This window comes from Rattus norvegicus, chromosome 6 (assembly GCF_021556685.1).
Source record: "Rattus norvegicus strain SHRSP/BbbUtx chromosome 6, alternate assembly SHRSP_T2T, whole genome shotgun sequence".
In the NCBI taxonomy this organism is placed as follows: Eukaryota; Metazoa; Chordata; class Mammalia; order Rodentia; family Muridae; genus Rattus; species Rattus norvegicus.
The window spans coordinates 66,374,752-66,401,147 of record NC_141539.1 but is presented as its reverse complement, the minus strand read 5'-3'; the positions used below and the strand labels follow the sequence as shown (position 1 = coordinate 66,401,147).

The 26,396-nt window shown below is 36.0% G+C and overlaps 1 protein-coding gene across 1 annotated transcript in view; it reads left to right on the top strand.

The window, feature by feature from the left end:
- The first annotated feature begins 2,724 nt into the window (after positions 1-2,724).
- LOC148005220 (uncharacterized) overlaps positions 2,725-26,396 on the top strand; it is a 140,500-nt gene continuing 116,828 nt past the window's right edge. Inside the window, exons 1-3 of the mRNA XM_087555154.1 lie at positions 2,725-2,809; positions 10,385-10,546; positions 14,208-14,283. Of these exons, the coding sequence (XP_087411280.1) occupies positions 14,233-14,283 (51 nt within the window). The 5' untranslated portion in view covers positions 2,725-2,809; positions 10,385-10,546; positions 14,208-14,232. The remainder of the gene's footprint in view (positions 2,810-10,384; positions 10,547-14,207; positions 14,284-26,396) is intronic.

Below are 26,396 nucleotides of genomic sequence, written 5' to 3'. Positions count from 1 at the left end.
TGAAGACCTCAGAAGATGGAAAGATCTCCCATGCTCATGGATTGGCAGGATTAATATAGTAAAAATGGCCGTTTTACCAAAAGCGATCTACAGATTCAATGCAATCCCCATCAAAATACCAATCCAATTATTCAGAGAGTTAGACAGAAAAATTTGCAAATTCATCTGTAATAACAAAAAAACCCAGGATAGCTAAAACTATCCTCAACAACAAAAGGACTTCTGGGTAATCACTATCCCTGAACTCAAGCAGTATTACAGAGCAATAGTGATAAAAACTGCACGGTATTGGTACAGAGACAGACAGATAGACCAATGGAATAGAATTGAAGACCCAGAAATGAACCCACACACCTATGGTCACTTGATTTTTGACAAGGACCCAAAACCATCCAACGGAAAAAAAGATAGGATTTTCAGCAAATGGTGCTGGTTCAACTGGAGGTCAACATGTAGAAGAATGCATATCAATCCATGCTTATCACCCTGTACAAAGCTTAAGTCCAAGTGGATCAAGGACCTCCACATCAAACCAGATACACTCAAACTAATAGAAGAAAAAGTGGGGAAGCATCTGGCACACATGGGCACTGGAGAAAATTTCCTGAACAAAACACCAATGGCTTATGCTCTAAGATCAAGAATCGACAAATGGGATCTCATAAAACTGCAAAGCTTCTCTAAGGCAAAGGACACTGTTGTTAGAACAAAACGACAACCAACAGATTGAGAAAAGATCTTTACCAAGTCTACAACAGATAAAGGGCATATATCCAAAATATACAAAGAACTCAAGAAGTTAGACCATAGGGAGACAAATAACCCTATTAAAAATGGGGTTCAGAGCTAAACAAAAAATTCACAGCTGAGGAATGCCGAATGGCTGAGAAAAACCTACAGAAATATTCAACATCGTTAGTCATAAGGGAAATGTAAATCAAAACAACAACACCAGTGCATATGGCTAAGATCAAAAACACAGGTGACAGCAAATGCTGGTGAGGATATGAAAAGGAGGAACACCCCTCCATTGTTCGTGGGATTGCAGATTGGTACAACCATTCTGGAAATCAGTCTGGAGGTTCCTCAAAAATTGGACATTGAACTACCTGAGGACCTCTTGGGCATATACCCAAAAGATGCCTCAACATATAACAAAGACACGTGCTCCACTATGTTCATCGCAGCCTTATTTATAATAGCCAGAAGCTGGAAAGAACACAGATGCCCTTCATCAGAGGAATGGATACAGAAAATGTGGTACATCTACACAATGGAATATTACTCAGCTATCCAAAACAATGACTTTATGAAATTCATAGGCAAATGGATGGAACTGAAAAAATACCATCCTGAGTGAGGTAACCCAATCACAGAAAAATACACATGGTATGCACTCATTGATAAGTGGTTATTAGCCCAAATGCTTGAATTACCCTATTGCACAGAACACATGAAACTCAAGAAGGATGACCAAAATGCAAATCACTCCTTCTTTAAAAGGGGACCAAGAATAACCTTGGGAGGGAATAGGGAGGCAAAGTTTAGAACATAGGCAGAAGGAACACCCATTCAGAGCCTGCCCCACATGTGGCCCATACATATACAGCCATCCAATTAGACAAGATGGATGAAGGAAAGAAGTGCAGGCTGACAGGAACCGGATGTAGATCTCTCCTGAGAGACACAGCCAGAATACAGCAAATTCATAGGCGAATGCCATCAGCAAACCACTGAACTGAAAATGGGACCCCCGTTGAAGTAATCAGAGAATGGACTGGAAGAGCTTGAAGGGGCTCGAGACCCTATATGAAAAACAATGCCAACCAACCAGAGCTTCAAGGGACTAACCCACTATGCAAATATTATACATGGACTGACCCTGGGCTCCAACCTCATAGGTAACAATGAATAGCCTAGTAAGAGCATCAGTGGAAGGGGAAGCCCTTGCTCCTGTCAAGACTGAACCCCCAGTGAATGTGATTGTTGGGGGGAGTGTGGTAATGGGGGGAGGATGGGATGGGGAAGCCCATTTCGAAGGGGACAGGGAGGGGTTAGGGGGAATGTTGGCCTGGAAACCAGGAAGGGGAATAACAATTGAAATGTAAATAAGAAATACTCAAGTTAATAAAGATAAAAAATTATTAATCTTGAAGCAAGTCATAACTTTTCTGAATATAAGTGTATCGATGTATTATTTGAATGTGATATTTTCTCCCTAAACAATGAATTAAAATGTTAATAGGAAAAATAATTATGTACCGTATGGGCAACTTATTTCTATATTTATATAATTACAATGAACTTTGTTTTCATAAAATACAAATTAGACAATTAACATCTTTCAGTCTATATGATAGTCACAATCTAAAATTTTAGAATAATAAAAGATACTGTTAAGTGCATGCTCAATATAGCTGCTACCATTTTCAGTACATTTGTTGTTAACAGTAACTACTCAACTTTACTCCTCATTGACTGCCTAAATACCAACTAAGATAGGGTCACTAATCCATTTTGAGAATTCTACAAATTAATATTAATCTTACCTATTTCTTTCAGGTTTTCAGAGAGCATTTCCTCATCATTATTTCTGTTCTTAACCAGTTTTCATTATTTGTCTTTATATATATATATATATATATATATATATATATATCCATTATGACAAATTTTCAAAGACTATTCAGCCCAGAAGTGAGATGGTTTCATCATTCAACCCACAAGTGAGAAGGTCTCAACATGTCCTTCCATCCCTTTTAACAATCAAGTACCTTCATGCTGCCACCTCAAGATGAACATTTTTAAAGTAAGCAAGATGGCTTTCCCTCCATAATGCAATTACATAATGCCTGCTGAGACTAAGAAGGGTAGTTAGATAAGAAGTGATTCTATGGAAATAAGTTTACTCTGGGTCATATAAAGGAAGAAGGTCTGGTTGTTTGGCATGGTTGTTCATAAGGGGTCTCGAGCCCCTTAGATCTCTTCCAGTCCATTCTCTGATTACTTCAACGGGGATCCCAGTGAACCAGATTGTTGGGGGGAGGGCGGCAAGGGGGGGAGGATGGGGAGGGGAACACCCATAAAGAAGGGGAGGGGAGAGGGGGATGTTTGCCCGTAAACCGAGAAAGGGAATAACACTCGAAATGTAAATAAGAAATACTCAAGTTAATAAAAAAAGAAAGGAAGAAGTTGTGTAAAACATATAGGGAAGCCATTAAAACCATTTCATAGAGTTTGTTCAATGAGCTTCTCTCATGAGCAAGGGATTGTCATTTGTCTCTCATCTGAGCCTTCAGTGGTTTTACCTGGGTTTGTATCAGTCCACAGTTCATTTAAACAAAGATACTTGTTTATCTATAAGTGGTGACTTCCAAATGAAGCAAGTGCTCACAGTTGACCTAGAGTCTGAATACTCTGCTACAAATGTTAAAAATCACCCTACTTCTCAATTTTGTAAACCTGTGGCCCAACCTTCACTATATGAACCTTCATTAGGACAAGCAACAGCCAAATTACATCAGCAGAACTAATATAAATGAAATAAAAACAAGAGGATAAATGAATTTTCCTAACTTGTAAACACTGCAGTAGATTATTTCCATAGGAGCCTCTGAAAAGATATAAATCTGCTTTATAAAACAGCAAAATTAAATTAGGGTCAGTCTGGAGATTACAAACACACACACACACACACACACACACACACAAACACACACACACACACACACACACATGCCTTACACAAGCCTGAACTGAACAGGTTGTATTTATATATTTAGTAAAATCTAATATATATATTTATCATAAATGAAAGTCCTATAAATTAAAAAATAGAATTTAAACATTGAATCCTGCAACAAAAATGAACCACAACTCAACCTTATTCTGTTGACCCTTTTCTTAAGAATGTTGTTACTCAAGGGGTAAAGAATGAATTTAAGAGTTGTATCATTCTATGAATCTTAGAATACAGATTATGAATTGTGATATTATTTTCTGACATAAGGAAATCTTTGGCCTCTGTTAATTTATGATTACCCAATGATCTGACATAATTTTCATCTACGTAAAATGAAAATATTTTCTGCTGAATACATTTCAATTCTTTTTTTTTTAATTTTAAAAGCATGCACAGAGCTCAAAGTACAATGAGTTCTCATGCACATATAATCAAGCAGGAAAGTCATCAATGTGTGATCAACTTGTTAAATCTATTGTCGTGTTCAACTTTATTTCGACATTTCACATACATTGTTCAGGAGATAATAGTTTATGACAAAAAGAGGACAAAGTTATTTCTAAAATTACACCTAAAGGTGTCTCTTTTTCTAACATGGAAAGATCACGAACATTTTTTGTGCCATGTGAGGGTTGAGCTGACTTGGGGATTGGGCCATGTTCAAAAACCGCTGCACTTAATTACAAAAAAAGGTTGAAACAATATAAGATGATATAATACTCTTTTGTCTCCTCCTCCATTATGGGTTTCTGAGAATACATTCCTCTCTCAAGGAATTATTTGTGAAAACATTTCCTTCACATACAGGAATATGGGTATATGTTTATATGTTATATCTAACAATATAATTTCAGTAACTGAGTGTCAATACAAAATAAACTGTGTATGGATTTTCCTGACCCTTGATCTCTTTTCTATGATAACAATCATAACATCAATTTTTGTTTAACACAAAAATACTTTCTTGAAGAATTAATTACCATACATGTAACCTAAAATATATTGATCTCTCTTCCATAGTTATTTTTGATAACTGTCATTAATGATGGACTTTTGGATCCATTCTAACACTTCTGATATAAATAACACTGATAGCAGTGTGTTTCTGTAAGATTGACAGATGATAGCTGAACAAGAATTTCTATTGGATACTGTCTCTAAAAATTTTACAAAAGGCCTCATATTTTTAATTTCACTGGAGGATTTAAATGTATATTCAATGTGATTTCCAATTTATACTCCCACTCACTGTTTGACGGTTTCTATTGTACCATCTCCGAAAACATCATTGAAATGCACAGTGTCTAAAGCTGATGTCTGATTACCTAAGTGGTAATTAACTATTTTCAATGTTTTCCCATGTTCAAATAAAACAGAACACACCTCAATATTTCTATATATTATATTGTTGTTTGTGCTTTTGTTGTACAAAGTAAAAGCCTTTCAATTGTTCTTGACTGAAAAATCCACATTTAAAATTTTTTACATATAAATGAACTTTCATTTTACATGATAAAATCTAAGATTTTTTTAATTGAAAATTTTAATGTGGTTTTCATGGAGAAAGAATGGTAAACAAGAGTCAGGAAGAAGGCTCAACAATTGAGAGCATTGCTGCTTTTGCAGAGGACCTGAATTTCATTCCAGAATCCATAACAGAAAGCTATAACTTCAAGTCTAGCTGATCTGCCATTATTAGGTTGCACATAGCCACATACATTCACGTATATACATAACTCAAAAGAAGTTAGGATATGTTGAGCTTTTACAACTTAAAAACAAAGCTTTAAACATATCCTTTCATTTTTCTTCATGAGTTGTGGCACACACATGCTCACTCCAGTATTGAGTATTGAAGGCAGGAACCAGCATGCATGATGGACACGTACTCTACCACTGAACTTTATTACACAATTGCTTTTCTTTTACATTTAATTTGAGCCAGGCTCTCACTAAGGTGACAAGGCTGTCCTTAAACTAACTCTACAGTGTTGGTCAGCCTTGAATTTGAAATCCTCCTTCTTCAGATCATGAAATAATCTGGACCCATACAGGGAAATACAACTTTATATTTCCTTTAATAAATGATTACCCCACACACTAACAAGGCCTGAAGCCTACTTATGTAGCTACTGTAGGTAGGCAAGCTACTATTGCATTTTAAGGTCATTGCGGTGGTTCACAAGAATCATGGTTCGGTAGGATTATCACTTGCTTTCTTCTCTTGGAACTTGTGAGGATAGCACAAGTGTAAACACCTGTGCAGTATGAATGGTAGGATACATTTCATTCTTTTTTTTCTTATTGGATTTTTTTTTAATTTACATTCCCTTTCCCGGTTTCCCGTCCATAAGGCCCCTAACCTATTCCCCTCCCCCTTTTTCTATAAGGGTGTTCCCCCTCCCCAAACAGCCCCCTCCTTCTTTCCTCCCTGCCTTAACATTCCCCTACACTCGGGGGTCCAGCCTTGGCTGGACCAAGGTCTTTTCCTCCCATTGGTGGGCAACAAGGCCATTCTCTGCTACATAAGCAGCCGGAGCCATGGGTCTGCCCATGTGTACTCTTTGGGTAGTGGTTTAGTCCCTGGGAGCTCTGGTTGGTTGGTATTGTTGCTCTTATGGTATTGCAAGTCCCTTCAGCTCCTTCAATCCTTTCTCTAACTCCTCTAATGGGGACCCCGTTCTCTATTCAATGGTTTGCTGCTAGCATTCTCCTCTGTATTAATCATGCCCTGGCTGAGTCTCTCAGGAGACAGCTATATCAGGCTTCTGTCAACATGCACTTCTTGGCATCAGCAATATTGTCTAGATTTGGTGGCTGTACATATGTGGGCTGGATCCACAGGTGAGCAGGCTTTGAATGGCCGTTCCTTCAGTCTCTGCTCTAAACTTTGTCTCCGTATCTACTCCTACAAATATTTTTGTTCCCCACATTTTATTCTTTTTTTTCAATTTTTTTTATTTTTATTAACTTGAGTATTTCTTATTTACATTCGATTGTTATTCCCCTTCCTGGTTTCCCGGCCAACATCCCCCAACCCCTCCCCCTCCCCTTCTATGTGGGCTTCCCCTCCCCATCCTTCCCCCATTACCACCCTCCCCTCAACAAACAGATAGTTTTCCAAGTATGTTTCACTGAAGATTCTTTTTATTTCATTGTCAATCTCTAGAATCAACTAACATTTTTTTTTCCTTTTCATTGTGTGTGAGTATGTTTGTGTTTTATATGAAGTGTGTGTGTTTGTGTGCATGGGTGTGTTAGTGTGAGACTGTGTGTGTGATTATATGTATGTGTCTGCAAGTGTGCTTGTGGTTACACTTACTTATGCACTTGCCTATGTATTTCTTCATAGCTTTTCTATCTGAACTTCTTTAAGACAATCTCTCACTGAATGTTGGACTTGCCATTGTATCTAAACTATCAAAGCAGTGAGCACCTGGAATTCACCTGTCCTGGATTCCCCAGTACTAGTATTACAGATGCTTATCTCCAGGACTTGTTCTTTTAAAAACTCAGAGCCTACTTTTAGAGAGCAAGTACCTTGCCTAGTAAGCTCCCTCTCTAGTCCTCAGCTTGGACAGTTATGAATACTGAAAGAATTCGATAGCCTGTTTCAAGACAATTAATGTCCTATCTTTTTTATTTCTGCCTATGTACCACTGTCACGCTTTAGTTCTTATATGTTGAAATTAATTTTTAATAAAATTTATTTCTGCCTTCTTATTTTGAAAAGTCTCCTATGGAAACTTATAGACTTTAAAATTACTTTATATGGGATTTTGATTGACCCACAAATAAATACATAAAATTAAACTTGAAGGAAATGTCCATTTCATAATATTCAGGGACTGTCATGGATATATTAAGTTTAATCATATGAAATTGCGAATACTGACATCCCAAAACAAGAATTTCATATAGTTCAACTTGATAAATGATCATTGAGGGTTTTTGTAGCTTTCTGACATTTTTCACTAAAAGTTTGCTATTTCCTCTATGAATTAACACATTATTTGTTAGACTTAATTCAAGGTACATATTGTTGTTTTCTTGAGCTCAAAAAATGCAGGTAATTTACCTAGATTAATAATCTATGTAGCAAATACATTGCAATAAATTATAATCATCATTATCATCATCATCATCATCATCATACTTTTTAGTGTGATTTTTTTAAAGAAAGAAACTGGTACCTCTAATTCTAAAAGTGTGATAGTTATAGTAAGATTTTGACCAATTACCTTAGTATATTTAAAAATATTTTACTATTCTACTTAAATATTCTATATTGAGTTTGTTGAATAGCATCAAAAGATTTTTCTTTATTTAGAGATTTATTTATAGGAGGTTTTTTTTTACTTGATGCTTAGATTGCTGTAATACATACAATAAGAATTTTATTTTCATTGTAATTATTGTAGAACATATTTATCTACCAAACACTATTTTGCTTTATCCATTTTAAAACCAGAGTTGTTTATACACCAAGGTACTTCGATGGTAGCCCTATCTCATTGTTCAGCAGCAGTAGAAAGCTTTGAATAGTGAAGTTCGAGGGTACACTGGCTCACATCTGGCCAACATATCAAGATATTTTCTTTTTTTTTTTCTTTTCTTTTTTTTTGGAGCTGGGGAACGAACCCAGGGCCTTTAGGCAAGCGCTCTACCACTGAGCTAAATCCACAACCCCCTCAAGATATTTTCTAAAGCACCTTTGACTAATGTACTTTTCCAAGCCATTCTATGATTAGGGGTACAAAGTACATTTTCTCTCACATTCCAAACATTTGAGGTAACAATGGAAATAAATTTTACCTATTGAGTAAACTTCTCAATTTGACCACATGATAAACTTTTAGCAGATCGCAGATATTTCAAATAGCTTACAGATAGGCTCTATTAAAGTAAAGAAAAACATAGACTTAGGAAAAAGAAATAAAATGAGTAAAATACATCTTAATTGAAAACTGCACCAAAAATCAGAATATGACTTTGTCAAATAGAACTGAAAATAAACATGCATATCCAAAAATAATACAATTTTAAAGCAATCAAATGAATCACAATGAAGAGGTTAGAAGGATACTGTTGGAAAGTTACAATATTGATTTCAAATCATCAGACTTTCATTAATAAGAAGTAATAAATAATAACTGCAAATCCCTTGTAAATGCTCTGAAATTACTTATTTCTGAAACCTTATTTGGGTGAGATATCAAGTGTACTCTGCAAGAACTAATCCATTGATGTGATAGACTGCAGAAGAGTCCCTAGATTCTCATCTCTTTGAAGAAAATAATTCAGTTCAAGACAGTAATTTTGAACATTTGGGCATTTATTTAGCAAAGCATCTGAATCAAAGTGCACAAAGCAAACACTCCAAAGATTGTGGGAGCAGCATCATGAAGTCAATGTTGTGGATTTTAAAGATGTTATGAATATTTATGGAGTGACATATTTATACAGTAAGGCTACCCTTTTTCTATTCCATATCACGGTAAGCTGGGAGTAATGTCAAAACAACATTGAATATAAAATGAGATCAAACATTTTGAGGATGTGTGGGTGTATGGAAATTTGTGTCAATGTTTTAAAACGTATAGGTTTCTGGGTTAGGTGATACAACATGATTGATCCAGTGAAGGTCACTGAGTACTAACCAGAGACTTTCGTCAAGAGCTAGGAAGAGTCTAACAGTTTGCCTGCGTTAATATTCACATGGTTGACTGTCACTAATTCATGGGCAATGAGAGGAAGAAAAAAATTCTTGAGAGATAAAAGATTTTGTGGTTCATAGCACATGAAGCAACAGAAGCTTCATATTTCTTCTTGCTCCCATTGACCTATATTACCAAGAAACAGTATTGGGAGTCTCAGGTGGGAATAAAGCATGCATTATACATATATTTCATATGAAGGAACAGCCTAGAAAACCCCAAAATTTAAGAAGATTTTTCTGAAGCATCCATAAACTTTTCCAAAAAGGGATTTATTACCTTGATAGTCATAGAATAACAATGGAAATCCAAAACAACCACTTTTTTATCCTGTAAAAAATGCTACCAAATCTTCTAATATATTTGTGAAGCAAACACCCTACATAGACTGAAATCAAAGCTGAAACATATTGTTCTGTAGTAAGAAAGGACAGATATTTGCCTTCCACTAATTCTGGATATTGATCTTAGTAGATCATCTATTGTAAGTAGAGTGATAAGTGCTTGGTATAAAAATAGAGACATTAAGTATTTGGAGGACAGAACGGTTAGTGAATGAAACAAAAATTATAAATGTTCCTTGGCATTCATCTTTGCCCTTAAGCTTGAATTTCTACTGTACTCTATTTACAAGAATCCAAGCAAAAATATCTCCATAATTATGGAGCTATATAATTATGTATTGAAGGATTTTGTTCTAATACTTGCCAGGTAAAAACTCATGTACTACAAAAGCATATGACTTCGATATACTCTGTTTCTTTTGTGTGAAAGATTGGTATATCTGTGAGAGAGATATAAATGAGAAAATGTCTACCATGAATGTGGTTAGTACCATATGTGAAATGGATTTCGGAATGTAAACTTGGGTAGAAGTGGAGACAGCTGACTACCGGTTTTAATGTCTCTTTTCTTCCTAATTCAGGATGCAAAGTTACCTGTAGTCTCATACTCCTGATAGCATGACTTCCCACCAAGATGGACTGTATCACTTCCTAAACCATGACCTCAAACAGATCTCTCTTCCTTTCAATTGTTTTCTATTAGTAACATGTTACAGTAACATGAATTATAACCAATCCTGAAGGTAAGAGATGTCTTTAAATTATTTTTTTCTGAACCCAAATATTTGATTCTTAACTATGTCTTGTTAAAATACAGTTAATTCCTTGGTAAGTTCAAAATAAACAAAAAAGCTAGTATGATGGTACCTTCCTTTAATTCCAATACTGAGGTGGCAGAGGCAGGGATCTCTGAATAGAAGATCAACTAGATACTTCCAAAAAAGCCTCCTTTTTCATACACACACACACACACACACACACACACACACACACACACACACACACACGCATGCGCGCGCGTGCGCTCAGTACACAGAATGTTATTTGTGTGTATGTGTTCTAGGCTGGCCATTTGGCACTGGACAACTAATTACTGTCTTCTTACTTGGGGAAGGCCACTTCTATAACTCCCAGCTTGCTTGAATTTGATTCAAATTGAGGACACATGAGGGTTTCCATCAAATTTAACATGTAGGGCCAGTTATTGGTTAGCCTTTCAGTCTCTGCTCCTTCTGTGCATTTCCTTTAGACAGGAACTGGGTGGGACAGGGAACCGGGAGGAAAATGGAGAGGCAGAGATCAGATGTGAGGAGAGTCTGGAGAGAGGAATAGAGGACCAGGAGAGTGAATGAAATTCTGCAGTTTCAGGGGTAGGGACAGAGGATCTTTAGGAAGTTCCAGAGACCTAGGAGAGGAGGAGGCTCCCAATAGCCAATGGAAGTGACCTTAGCCAGATGCCTAACAGTGCAGGGACATGGAACCTGGAAAAGCCACCTCCTTTACCTAGCTAGGACCCCCAGATAAAGGATAAGGACACCAAACCACCCATAAAACATTTCTGTCTAAAACTAATATGTAGTTTTAAAGGAATCATTTTATTTGCTGTACTCGTATAAATATTCTAAGCTTTCTAAGCTAGTTGGATTCATAATTTCATGAGAATTTTTTTAATCCTTGAAAATGCTATAGGAACATCTAATTTCACATATTTAGTAAACTTGGAAATTACTTTGTAGTTTGCTTCCTCAAATATTCACAGGAACTAATTGATCTGGAACACTGGGTTGGATTAAAAGCCTGAGAAAATTCCTGAGGGCAGTATCATTTTTCAAAATGTTTCCAAGGGTATGGGAAGGGCTAGGATTGTAAATTACCTGCTTAATAGCTACCTGGTGTGAGCTGATATGCAGTACTCACCCCACAGATAATTTCCTCTTCACCTTCAGCAAGATGTTAGATGTTTTCAAATAGCAATTCTGTACTGTTTTATTGGTGCTAGCAGAACTATTATGGCCGTTACTGGCTATCTTTATTGCCCTTTGATGGCTCACGCCCATAACATATATGTCTGACTACCAAAACTGCCATCGATCATAGTTTAAAGCATCATCTTTCGATGATAAAATTGGTAATATCATTGAATGACAGATTCCAAAGTATCTATCTTCAAAAATCTCTCAAACAGATGGCAAATATACCACTGTTTACATTCTTTAAATGAAGGCTACAGATGGTAAGGAATTATTCCACCATGTTTAATAGGAAAATCCCTCAGCATTTCTACAAAGGCACTTCTAATTTTATTGCATGAGAATATATTCGGTAATTTAGTTACCAAACATTCTTTTGCCTTCCAAATTATAGATTGGGAGCATATGGGAAAGATATGTGAAGAGCAAGCATTTACTTTTCCCTTTATGTGACCTTAAAATTATTTGATAGTAAAAATAAATAGGAATGAGAAAAATGCTTGAAGGTGTTTGGACTTTTTTGTTTATATATCTAAGGGAAAAATCAGGATTCTTTAAGGTATTTTAGGTGGTTCATTTATTTATTTAAAGCATAATAAAATTTTTATTTAAAAAGACTTAAGGGGTTGGGGATTTAGCTCAGTGGTAGAGCGCTTGCCTAGCAAGCACAAGGCCCTGGGTTCGGTTCCCAGCTCCAAAAAAAAAAAAAAAAAAAAGAAATACACAAAAAGACTTAAAAGGTTTAAAAATGTCATGTAAACATTGTAAAAAGCTTTAATATATCATTATGGTGCTTGTAATATGTACTAATTTCATGCATCTTGTAATAAAACAATACTTTAACAGAATGTTTTAAATAAGAAAATATATCAATTAAAGAAGCATTTGAAGTGGAAACTTAAATCTTCTATATAATTTTGGTAATATATGTGATCATATATTACCACAGATGGTCACAAGGACATAAACCATTTAATTCTATTCTCCTAATAGTAACTAAGTTGTAGGGATGGAGGAACGGTTTAGTGGTTAAGAATGTTCACTGTTCTTGTATAAGATCCAATTTTGTTCCAAGCACACACTTTTGGTGGTTTGCAACTATGTGTACCTTCAATTCCAGGGGACCTGACAGCCTCCTTTAGACTCCATAAGCACCAGAATTTTTAAATTTCAATTTAAAAGTTAAAAATCTCTAAAGAAATAACTTGCTCTATAATCAAACTTACTATTTGTACTTTTTCTCACAAGTAAAAATGTAATTCCTCTGGAAACATTTCTCGTAGAGCTTCAATTTAAGTTTATAGTTTCCTTATTAATAATAAATCTTGGGCTAGAAAGATAGTTCAGTGGGTAAAAGTATCTACAGTCAAACTTTACCTGAGCATAATCTCAAAGAAGTCTATGGTAGAAGGGGAAACAGGAAAGTTGTCTTCTGACTTGACCATGTGCGGCATGGCATTCCTGAACTTATTACCCAAATAAGAACATTAAATTACTCCAAGTCAAATAAGAAGTGGTATTTTAAAAATGTGCATGTTTATTTAATCTATTTAATCTATTTAAAGCTATTCTTATTTGTAGTTAATCTTTTGAACCATTTAAGACTTATGGGTTCACAGTTGTTTGTTTCTGAAGGGCTAATGGTAAATGACATCCACTTGAATGATGCATAAAAATAACCTGTGATACTTATATTTGTTATGGTGCTATGATGCTTCCTGTATCTCTGGTTGTTTGTCTACATCATCTTTAATTTGTATAAGCTTACGGGCACATAAAAAATCATTGTTAAAATTTTAAATCTAATCTTTTTCTTGAAACAATATAAAAATATGATGTCCAAAATGTGTTGGGAAAGTTTAAAACTCAATGGTTTATTCTGAGTCATAGTATTTCCAGTGGCCTTCCAGAGATAGCACAAAGCAAGTGTCTCAATAAATTCAAACTAACAACATTTCAAATATAAAAACAGTGCTTATTTTGTATATGTGCTTTAAGTTCCTTTTCTATTACTACTCTTAAGTGCCTTCCATTTAATTAAAGAGTTTAGCTATTAAAAATAGTGCTTAAGGGGCTGGAGAGATGGCTCAAGATTTCAGAACACTGGCTATTATTCCAGAGGACTAAGATTCACTTTCCAACACCCACATGGCAGCTTACTACATATATATATATATATGTATATGTATATATATGTATATATATATGCAGGCAAATACAAAGCAATGCTCACATAATAAAAATGTGTATATATATATATATATATATATATATATATATAGTGCTTTAGTAACATGGTAGTACAAGTATCTTTTTGGTAGTTTTTGTATTACATTTCTTTTGGTTATCACTGGATATTCATGACTCTTGTTTAGCTAAATTTATATGGTGCTATGACACCTTGCTACATTTCAATATTTTTGTTTATGCTCAGAGAATTTGAAGAAAATGGACAAAGCATGAAAAACTCATCCAGAGTGATCCAACCCAGACACAGAAAGACAAATAAGGTATATATTTCCTTTATGTGTCTGTTAGTTAAGTCTTTGATAAACAAATTACAATTCTTATAATCACATATGTTAGTATAGAGTAAGGGACTAACGAGGAGGGATGAAGATGAATCATTTGGGAAGGGGGAATATAATAGAGAGTTAGGGTGAATGAGGGACAGGGGTACTGAAATGAGAAGATCGACTAGAGAAGCAGGGGGAAGAAAGTGTGTAGAGAAAATATAGGGAAAAAACCGTTAAAACTAAGGGTCATTTGAGGGGTCTTATGGAAACCTCATATCTGTAGGTTAATGTCATTATGCAGGTAAGGCAGACACAAGATAAAACGAGGCCTGCCATTTAACTAGAAGGAAAGGAGGCAGGAACAGAAGTTTTAGAAGGAGAGGGAGAAGCAGAAGAGAGAGGAGAAGCAACGTGGAGACAGACATAGAGGATCCTCACCATGCATCTCTACATAAATACAAGCTTTTATGAATATTTCTTAAGGGATGGATTTCTATAGGTCAATTTATCTTATCTAGGTGGCCAGTTCATGTCTTTTATCAATTGGTTGTGAATTTATTGTGTGGATGTATTGTAGATTGAGAATTTTTTTTTGTGTGTGTGTGTGTGTGTGTGTGTGTGTGTGTATTAGCATATCATCTGCAAATAGTGATATCTTGACTTCCTCTTCGATTATGTCCCCTTGATCTTTTGTTTTCTTTTCTTTTCTTTTTTTTTTTTTTTGCACTGTCTAAGAACATTTTTTTTTTATTAACTTGAGTATTTCTTATATACATTTCGAGTGTTATTCCCTTTCCCGGTTTCCGGGCAAACATCCCCCTCCCCCCTCCCCTTCCTTATGGGTGTTCCCCTCCCAACCCTCCCCCCATTGCCGCCCTCCCCCCACCAGTCTAGTTCACTGGGGGTTCAGTCTTAGCAGGACCCAGGGCTTCCCCTTCCACTGGTGCTCTTACTAGGATATTCATTGCTACCTATGAGGTCAGAGTCCAGGGTCAGTCCATGTATAGTCTTTAGGTAGTGGCTTAGTCCCTGGAAGCTCTGGTTGCTTGGCATTGTTGTACTTTTGGGGTCTCGAGCCCCTTCAAGCTCTTCCAGTTCTTTCTCTGATTCCTTCAATAGGGGACCTATTCTCAGTTCAGTGGTTTGCTGCTGGCATTCGCCTCTATATTTGCTGTATTCTGGCTGTGTCTCTCAGGAGCGATCTACATCCGGCTCCTGTTGGTCTGCACTTCTTTGCTTCATCCATCTTGTCTAATTGGGTGGCTGTATATGTATGGGCCAAAAACATCCAATGGAAAAAAGATAGTATTTTCAGCAAATGGTGCTGGTTCAACTGGAGGGCAACATGTAGAAGAATGCAGATCGATCCATCCTTATCACCCTGTACAAAGCTTAAGTCCAAGTGGATCAAGGACCTCCACATCAAACCAGACACACTCAAACTAATAGAAGAAAAACTAGGGAAGCATCTGGAACACATGGGCACTGGAAAAAATTTCCTGAACAAAACACCAATGGCTTATGCTCTAAGATCAAGAATCGACAAATGGGATCTCATAAAACTGCAAAGCTTCTGTAAGGCAAAGGACACTGTGGTTAGGACAAAACGGCAACCAACAGATTGGGAAAAGATCTTTACCAATCCTACAACAGATAGAGGCCTTATTTCCAAAATATACAAAGAACTCAAGAAGGTAGATTGAGAATTTAACATATAAATCTTATTGTTGGGTTGCAGTTTGTTGAGTCTTGATTTTACTGGGTAGCTGGAACCAGAGAGTTCACGGCTAATAGAGAGATACTAACCAGAGGTAAATTATGGCTGTCCTTATGGCTCCACAGGTGTCAGAACTAACTCTAGAGACCAGCATGGTAACTCGCAGATTGCAGGTGTCTGAGAGTATTTTGGACCAGTGTGAAGCCGCTGAGATAAAGAATCCTGCAGTGTCACATGGCCCCACAGGTGCTGGTGCTAGCCCAGGGTAAAAGGTTACCAGTTTTTTAATGTTTACCGCAACATATATGGTAGAATCTCCTTAAAACATATTTATATACAAAGTTGATCTAAGTGAAATTACTGGAAGAGACACAGCCCCAATTGAACGTCTCTCATCATTAAATGACACAGTTCCACAAATGGATTATATCTAGTCAAGTTGTTGGCTAAAGGGGCCAACAAACAATGGAAACCTCCAAACAATCTTGGCTGTTGCCAAGGCTATTGGTTGCTCTCTAGAAACTGAGAGTAAGATTCTGTTCATGAGGACTATACCACACATTGAATTTTGGAGAAAGTGAGCTGGTGCCTACCTAGAGCCTTCTCCACTACTGGCTAGTGTTTATGGTACAGGAAGGTACTCTACACACTACCAAAACACAAATCACAAATGCAGCTGCAAAACCTAACATGTACAATAATGACCTGAATGCAGGATGTGCTAGTGCAATAGTGTCACAAGACTGTGGGAGTAACTGATCGATATTTGATTAGATTTAAGGCTTATCCCATGACAGGTTGACCCATCTCTGATTCTACTTGGGCAGCCGAGAACTTGAGACTAGATAGACTATGGAAAAATCAAATAGTCTTCTGCTAAAGTAACATAGCCAAGCAATGACTCCTAAGGATATTCTTCTATAATCATATATCACTGCCTTACTCAGATGTCATTAGAAAAGAGTTCTGCTGTAGATGGGAACGAATACATATAGTCAAGATACAGCCAGACTATATGTAGAGCATGAGAGATGTTGGAATAACCAGTCCTAAATGGGTTGTCAAATACCTCTTATTGGGATCCAGGAGACATTATGGAAGAGAATGTATAAAAATTCTAAAAACCAGAGGTGATGGAGGATATCAAGGAGACAACGTCTTCTAAACCCAGCATGACTGGTGCATACATGAACTCAAAGATACTATGGAAGCATCCACAGTATATTCACATGTCTGTACCAATGTGGTAACCCAGCACTGGGAGGATATCCTCATTCCTAGCCCAGAATCTATCTCTAATAACTACTCATAAATTAAAAATTAGTCTTCTCCAATAAAGTTTCAGGAGATTAAAACCACCTCTAAGAGTAAGCTTCACAACCAGTAAATGGCCAACACAAACACACTCACACACACACGTGTGTGAGTGTGTTTGCGTGTGTGTGTGAAAATATGTTAATACATTTATATGTGCATCTTGTGCTTTATTCTTGTTTGCTTTTCCTATTTTGAATTTTTATCTTACTTTATTTTTTATTGTTCTCTAGGTATTTGTTTCTTTTCTAAGGAGAGATAGAAAGAGTGTGGATTTGGGTGGAAGGGTAAGTGAGGAAAATCATAGAAGAGTGGAAGAAGGAAAATATTTCTTACAAGCTGCCAATGCCTTTGATGCTGGCTGTATGGCAGTAAGACAAGAGGAAAAAACTAAACTGTTCAAATTCTATATTCACTGCAACTATTAGATACACACTGGAAACACTGCTACTCTGGGGTCCCTGTCTGATCTGTTTTCCAATGAGAGTATTGGGATAAATGATCGTTCATTCTCTTCTATTGTACTCCAAAGTGATTGAATATCAATCATTCATATGCATAAAATAAAAATTAAAGTTAAAAGACAAAGTCCTTAAAATAGAACTACCATATTTCCTAACTGTAGCACTCCTGAGTATATAATCAAAGATTGAAATCCTAGCACCAAGATTTTTATATATTGTCTTACTCAACATGTTAAGGAAATGAAACCATGACACATGTATGTAATAGAATTTTAATCAACCATAAAAAAATTAAAATTTTGAATATTTTGGAAAATTGGTAGATCTAAATATTACTACATTAAATTGTACAGCATAACCCAAACACAGACAAATACATTTTTATATTGTATCTTATATGTGAATATTAGCTTTAAAATTTTGTCTGTATTTATATATGTGCCTTTGAGTGTGCTTATATGCCATGAAACTGGAAGAAGTCTTTTATGGGAAAAGGAGGTATAAAGGAAGCAGAAAAAGTAATAAAACATAATAACAGAAAAGGAAACAACTGAGTCAAAGTATACTGTTAATGGTCGTGAAGTGATGGAGGAGAGGTCTGAAAAAGCATGGACCAAGGTAAAATATTCATGAACAAGCCATTAGCTGTTTATTTTATCTGCCAGTTAATAGCAAAAAATATGAAATATCATAATAATATTTACAAACAATGAATTATAAAAATTACTTCTGATATTCTCATTACCTATGAACTGGCCCATATTTGGATAACTGTCACTGGCTTCTATCTATAGATAGGCAAACTGACTATTGCAATAAAATGACTCAGTTGCTTCCCCAATTTTATTGTAAGATTTGGCCAGAAAAAAAATTGATTCTGATTACAATACTAGATCTTCTACCAAAATCTTCTCTAAAATGTAAACATTGATTGTACATAAATAATAAATAATAACATCATCATTGATAGAAATATTCTCAGAGGACACCTGTTTGTCTGTCTCTTAAAATGCAACACCTCATTATTTTGCAACAATTACTACATGGCTAAAGTACATGTTTCCTGTCTGCTATCCTAGAGCAAATGGAAATTATTGTCTACGTTCAGTCAATTTTTACATTTACGAGGAACATTTGGTAAAAAGAGCATAGGAATCAGAGGATCAAATTCTGTGGACTAGGGTTTTTTTTGTAATTAGTTTAGGTCATCATACCAGCTTTGATCATATTATTATTAGTGAAGCACCAATGGAGTTAATGTTCTAAAACTCAGTGTTGTCAAATTTCTACTTGTGACTGATTATGTTTGATAGCAAATTATCTCTGAATTCATCATAGTGATTAACACTTATAATCACATCTATTTTTAAAGAAATACCCTAAATTAGTTAGCCACAGCAAGTGATAAAATATTTTCATTTAAGTAAAACTCTGCCATTAGTGTCTAAACTTCCCAGAATACTTACTACAAGGCTGTGTTTCTCTTTCTCTTAAATGATGTCAAAATAAGTCTTTATTTTAACAGCTAGGTGTTCTCAGAGCTCAAATTTGTACAGACACCCAAAAACCTTGTCGATCATTTTGACAGGAAAAGAAAACCTTGACCGTTGCAGAGGTCAAATATAACCTGACCTTTTGGTCTAAAATCTCAGGAAGCAGTCAATCATTAGTTTTTGTTGCAAAAAGACAGTTACTTTCTGTCCGTGTGAATCTACAATCCAAGAAAATAGTTTCACTACATTTATGAAATTCTCAACAACGAAGAAAAATTATAAAGAAATGAAAATTGGAAGACATTGTAAAATTTGAAGCAAGTGAAAAAAATTAAGTACATAGACTGTCTTTGACCTACAGAACTGTAATTGTTCGAAGTATTTCTTTAGTCTGCATCTGTAGTATTATTTGTAGTATTCATGCATATGTCCCTAAGATTTATCATTTTATAATAAAAATGATATCTCAACATGCTTTATTCTCTCTCACCTTTTCAGATATGGTTACCTAATTCTCAGTATGAACATTTGGTCATAGAATAGGAATCCCTAGCTTTCTCCCAGATGAGGAATTATACACATGTAATGTGAAAACTTTCCTTAAAACTAGACAATGGCAATGTGAGGCTTCTCCATCAGTCCTATGTCAAATATCACAGCTGGTTATTGATGAATAGCTGCATTTTTGTTTTTGTTTTTTTGGGGTTTTTTTTGGCTTTTTTGTTTCTTATTGGTTATTTTATTTACATTTCAAATGTTATGCCCCCTCACAGTCTCCCCCAAAACCAAACCTACTCAACCCCTCTCCTCCTGCCTCCACGAGGGTACTCCCCTACCCACTCACCCACTTCCGCCACACTGCCCTAGCATTACCCTACATGGGGGGATCAAGCCTTCACAGGACCCAGGGCTTCCCCTCCTATTGATGCCAGACAAGGCCATCCTCCACAACATATACAGCTGGAGCCATGTGATCTTCCGTGTGTACTCTTTGGTTGGTGGTTTAGTCCCTGGCAGCTCTAGGGCGTCTGCTTGGTTGCTATTGTTAATCCTGCCCTGGGATTGCAAATCCCTTCATTTTACTTCTTTCTAGACTGTTGGGGGGAGGGCGGCAATGGGGGGAGGGTGGGGAGGGGAACACCCATAAGGAAGAGGAGGGGGGAGGGGGATGTTTGCCCGGAAACCAGGAAAGGGAATAACACTCAAAATGTATATAAGAAATACTCAAGTTAATAAAAAAAAAAAGAAAATTAAAAAAAAAAGTGAGGACATGGCATTGATTTTGAAAACTGCTGGATGGAAAAGATGTTAAACGTGTATTTTTAAACTATCTACTGATTATCCCTGAAAAATACATCAGTATAATAACATGAACGCACATGCAAATTAAAATGCAATAGATAGAAAGTAAAAAGAGTAGTTATTTGAAACTGGGAGCTTTTAGAGTAAACCTGGTGGCAGAGAGCTGACAAGAAAAAAGGAGGATGCATTCTGCAAATTGAAAGAGAGGCCTCCCTTTACTTTTCTTCATCCCTCTGTATCTGAGCACTGATGAGCAGTGACTTATTATCTACTTATTATCAGTCATAACATTGCTAAACTGGGAAGTCACCAGTTGATAAAATTAAAGAAATCCTGAAAGGTCAGAATGGCGTAAAATTTACTTACTAAACATTATATACCCCTTTCCATTGAATAGCAATACAATAAAACCCAACTCACCGAATAAGTCATTTCTTTAACACACTTTACCTGGTAAATATGTTTATAACCTGCCAATTCTAATGTGTAAGAACTGACTTCTTGTAAACCTTACTGCACTGCTAGGAGCGTCCTTTCTGTCATTGTTGTTACATTGTTGCTATTTGACCGTGAGTGTTTGCTGTGGCAGCATTCATGCTTTATAAGCAGGTCTGTTTTATAGGAAGTACTGATAATATTTTTTAAAAGAAAAGTTATAAAATGTGTTTAAGAGCTTCCGAAGATGAAGATTTATTGTATGCAACAGCACTGGGAACAGGTAATACAGATTTGCCTTTATATAAGCATGTACGTTCATGGTCAAATACATTAGGCTAGAACTGACATATAAAATGTCACATCAGATGTCAGTTAGGTTGAAGTAAAGCCCCTAAGGTCTCAATGGAGATTATCAACTAAGTCTCATAACAAATTATTTAAATATAAAGGGTGCCGTTTTGTTTGGTTTGATTTTTTGTTTGTTTGTTTGTTTGTTTTAGTTTTAGTCTTTACAGTCTAGCACTTGCCCCACTCCGGGTCCCTCTCCCACATTTCCTCATCCTCCCTAGTCTCCAAAACGATGCCCCGCCCCCTTAGGCCTCTCCACTTCCTGAGTCCTCAAGTCTCCTAAGGGTTAGGCATGCAGCTTTTCCCAGTGAGACCAGACTAGACAGTCCTCGGCTCTGTATGTGTCAGGGGTTCAGAAAAGCTCATGTATGCTGCCTGGTTGGTGGTTCAGTGTCTTAAGTGTTTTAAAATATGAATCTATGTGTGTAAATAAAATTTCTCTCTATATGTATTAACCCATATATTTCCATAAAACACTCAGAAATAGGAAGCTTAAATATGGAGATTTATTCTTATTTTCATTCTTGGGCTTTTATTAAACTATCTATTTTCCATGTACAAATTATTTGCTTGAATAATACTTGATAGATACCTTACAATTGATGTTATCTATATTAAATCTAATCAGCCTACTGGAAAGCTGAGAAGTCACCCATGACTCACCTCTATTGTCTGAATTAATTTGGTCAAAAAAGAAAATGTGATAAATGTCCTTACAGAAACAATTTTTGGGATGAACATATGTTGAGAATCATGAAAGAATAATTGTAAATATTCTACAAAGCCATTTGTTTATTTCAGCACATAGTACAATTTTAGTGATAATCTGGTGTATCATAATAGAGAAGATTGATCAGGTTTTATTGCCTTTGCTGGAGAAAATGAATATAATTTTATGTCATTTTAATAAAGATTCAGTTTAGAAGAAAGGTATGTCATTTCTTCTCCGCTTTATTAAAATCTCATATGACCATGAGGATATTAAGCTTTGCATTGGAGCATAACTGATATTATAAATTACTTGTCATACTAATGGTCCAATTAATCAAAGAAAATGTCAGGAAAGTGTATGGGAGATAACTCCATGAGTTTGCAATAAACAGTTTTACTAGTATGGGGATCTGTAAAAATATGAGATCTTTTCTCTTCCTGACTGATGGTTGTTCCTTTTGTAGTTTGGATCCACAGTTAAGTTAATAAATAAAAAAAACATAAAACAACTAACAAACAGATGTACAGCTAAATTTAGAACTTGCTCAAATTAGGATTATTGAAGACTCTGCTATTCTTGTACTTTCTACACGGTGTTTAGAAATTTCAAGCAGTTCTTTAAATTACACTGACCTGAAATGGTGTTGCTTTGCATAGACAATTCCTGCCAGCCCATTTCAGACAAAATTCTACCACAGTATGTAACTCTTAAAGTAACATACTGATACATTAATTAACTGATAAGTTATATATTTTACAGGTTATTTTTAACCCAACTTTTATTGATAAGCCTGTTACTACATGTACTTTATGTATGTTTAAACATGCTTGAACTTTGAACTAAACTCACTAGCTAACTATGAAAATTAGGTTATACGTTAGCATTTTAGTATTTATCATTGTGCAAATGATAGTGCTTTCAACTCACCAAATTTGACATTTTAACTGTTCCCTCGACATTATACTGATGCTTCATCTCCTGTTAGGCATCTTTCACAGACTTATAAGTGTATATTGAAAATGATTTCTTTATCCTAAGAATGGAATAGGTAAAATTCAGGTTCACGTCATGCCAAATTTACTTAATTTGAATAGTATTCTATGATAGGCATATGCCTGTCTCATAAATGTTATGTAGATATAATTTGTTATGATAGATTTCACCACTACATTAAATCATTTGCTCAAGCATGATGAAGATTTCCTGTGATGTGAGTTTTTCAATCATGAGCGAAAAAATCATGGTAAATGAAGGTCCATTGAATAGAACTTCTGGCAAAAGTATTGTGTTCATTAAGAGAAAACGCATATCCAGCCTTGGTCTCTGCTCTGGTAATTACAAAGCATAGTATTTTTCATCATGGAATGTTGAAACATACTCCAAAAAACAGCATTGTGTGGACAGATTTCTCAAGGCTTGTGCAAAAACTCCAAGAAAACGAGATATGAGTTTTGTGAACTCAGTTCTTCCAAACATTGAATTGTTCTTGGTATGTGTTTGTGTTCTCTTTTCAGGTGTAGCAAATAGGAATAAATTATTTCAGCTTTGGTTATTTGTATGCATCTGTAGAAAAAAGACATTGTTTTGAAATATGTAGCTTGTTCTTGTGATTATGTACTTTACTCAGATCACTCTTCTTAATGCTCACTATATAAATTGTCTGATGCTCTGAATAAAGCTGTCCATTGGTTGAGACTTTAATTCACCTCCTTTTCAGGCCCCTATAACCCAGGTTTATGCTGCCAACTAGAGTAATAAAGAATGACTTCATTCAGTTTCATCAAGCAGCCTTTGCGAAGCTGTTAAATCATTGCAGAGTGTCGCCCGGAATGGCTTCTGAGTTGTTTCTGTTTCCGGAAGAATTAGTATTGAAAGGTACTGTGGCTATGTTAACACTGGGCAAACATGTCGTGTGTAATTTTCCTCACCATGGCCATCAGTTTAATGAATTGGACAATAATAGAAATAGTTAGAGAAAGGAGCTGGCTGTAATCTTCGGAGCAGGTCATCCCATACATTTTATCTTAAATCTCTTCTAAATTCTTACTTTTGTGAACATCTCCACAGGTCATTCATTCAGTAGAGATTATCCATATGTATCTTTGCTGCTAATTTCTAAATCATCTTCCTTCTGCTTCCATGATCACTTTGTCAAAGACTCTGCCTTAGACAATAAAGTAATATAGACTCTTACTGATGACTGTTTTTACTTCTGAGAAAAGGGGACAAACAGGTACCCTTCCACCAACCCCCATAAGTCACATTATAGAAAGAGTTGCCCACATCTTTATCTGGTGAATGCATTAGGATAGCTGACTGCTTGGAGATTGTACTTACACAATGTAGAACCAACTTACCTACCTATTTCTCAGTCAACTGACCATAAAGAATTTACCTTTAAGTGCCTAGTGTATAAGAGCTTAGAATAAGAAGGTAATATCACTAGGATCAAGATTAAAAAGCATTTGCATCACTTCTTCATAAATTCATCTGTCCTGAACTGAAATGTAACTCATTTAGTATTGTGTGTCCAGCAAGCATGAAGCTATGGTTTTAATGTCTAGCATTGGATAAACCAGTTATAGTTATAAGCACCCATAATCGCACACTCAGTGGAAAGAAATGGGAAGATAACATGTTCATGGGCATTCTAATCTCTATTATGTACTATAAAATGCCTGCTTGTTTAATCAATGCAAAACATATATGCACCAATATTAAGAGTTGCCATCTGCTTAATTTGTTGTACTGTCACTTGTCAAGATCCATCATTACACAGACCAGCTAGATGAGCTGAATGGGGAAGTGGTAAGGATCGTGATTTCTGTAACTTTCAAATTCTGGCTATTTCAGTGGCATTTACTTCTGCACTCTCTAGAAATATGGTACTATTTTTCTTTATGATGCAACACAGTCCCAAATCACAGTAGACCCTCTGACAATAGCAAAACTGATTTCATGGTAGACGTACCATTCAGGCCCTAAGTTAACATGAAGATATCATCACCACATGCCAAAATAAATACAAAAACCTAGTCCCCCAAAGTACATAGTTCTAAAAAAGTCTCTAGATATACTAACATTGTTTTCTTGGCTTAAACAGTTTTGTGTCTGTCTAACTGCTTTTGTTATCTGAAGTATGTCAATGAAGAATATGTTTTTGTTTGTTTTTACTGGCTACTTTTTTTATCTACACTTCAAATGTTTTCCCTTGTCTCCATTTCCCGTCTGTAAACACCCATACCATCCCCACTCCAAGCTTCTATTAGGGTGCTTACCCACCCACTCCTGCCTTACCACCCTAGTATTTCCCTATGCTGGGTCGTCAAGCCTTCAGAGGACCAAACGACTCCCCTCTCTTGAGAGATAAGTCCACCCTCTGCTACATATGCAGCTGGAGCCATGGATCACTCCATGTGTACTCTTTGGTTGGTGGTTTAGTCCTTGGTAACTCTGGGGGATCTGGTTGGATGATATTTTTGTTCTTCCTATGGCATGGCAACCCCCCTCAGCTACCTCACTCCTTTCTCTAACTACTCCTTTGGGGACCCTGTTCTCAGTTCAATAGTTGGCTGTAAGCATCAATATCTGTATTAGTCTGGCTCTAGCAGAGCCTCTCAGGAGACAGTTATATCAGGGTCCTGTTAGCAAGCACTTCTTAGCTTGACAAACAATATTGACTATTCAGCAATATTGTCTGGGTTTGGTGGCTTGTATAGGGGCTGGATCCCTAGGTGAAGCAATCTCTGGATGGCCATTCCTTCAGTCTCTCCTCCACACTTTGTCCCCGTATTTCTATTAGACAGGACCAATTTTGGGTTAAATTTTTTGAGATGGGTTTGTTTGTTTTTGTTTGGTTTGGTTTTGGGGAGCTTAAAAGTTCATTCTGAGAAAGCTCAGTCATTGGAGCCTGAATATCCCATGTAGTCACTGACTGACTAATAAAGACTTTTTATTGACTGAAACACATGTCTCAGTAGTCTTCTCAGGGGGATACTTCACAACAACTAATTTTGTGGGACACAGCATTTTTTCTTTTTTTATTTTTTATTTAACCTTTCTAAAAAGAAAAAATTCAAACTACAGCTTATTACATTAATAAATAGCTCTGCCAACTTCCATATTTAATAATGATACATATACTTTGTAAAATTGGGAAAATAAACCATAACATGTATTTAGTAATTTGCTGGAACTAGAGTAGACAGAACTCCGCTAAAATTCTACTGGCCTTGACTTCTACAAGTCTTCTACTTGACTTCTACAAGTTATTGTTCTGATGGACTGACTGCATTGTTATTTGGCCTCCAGTGGTTGGT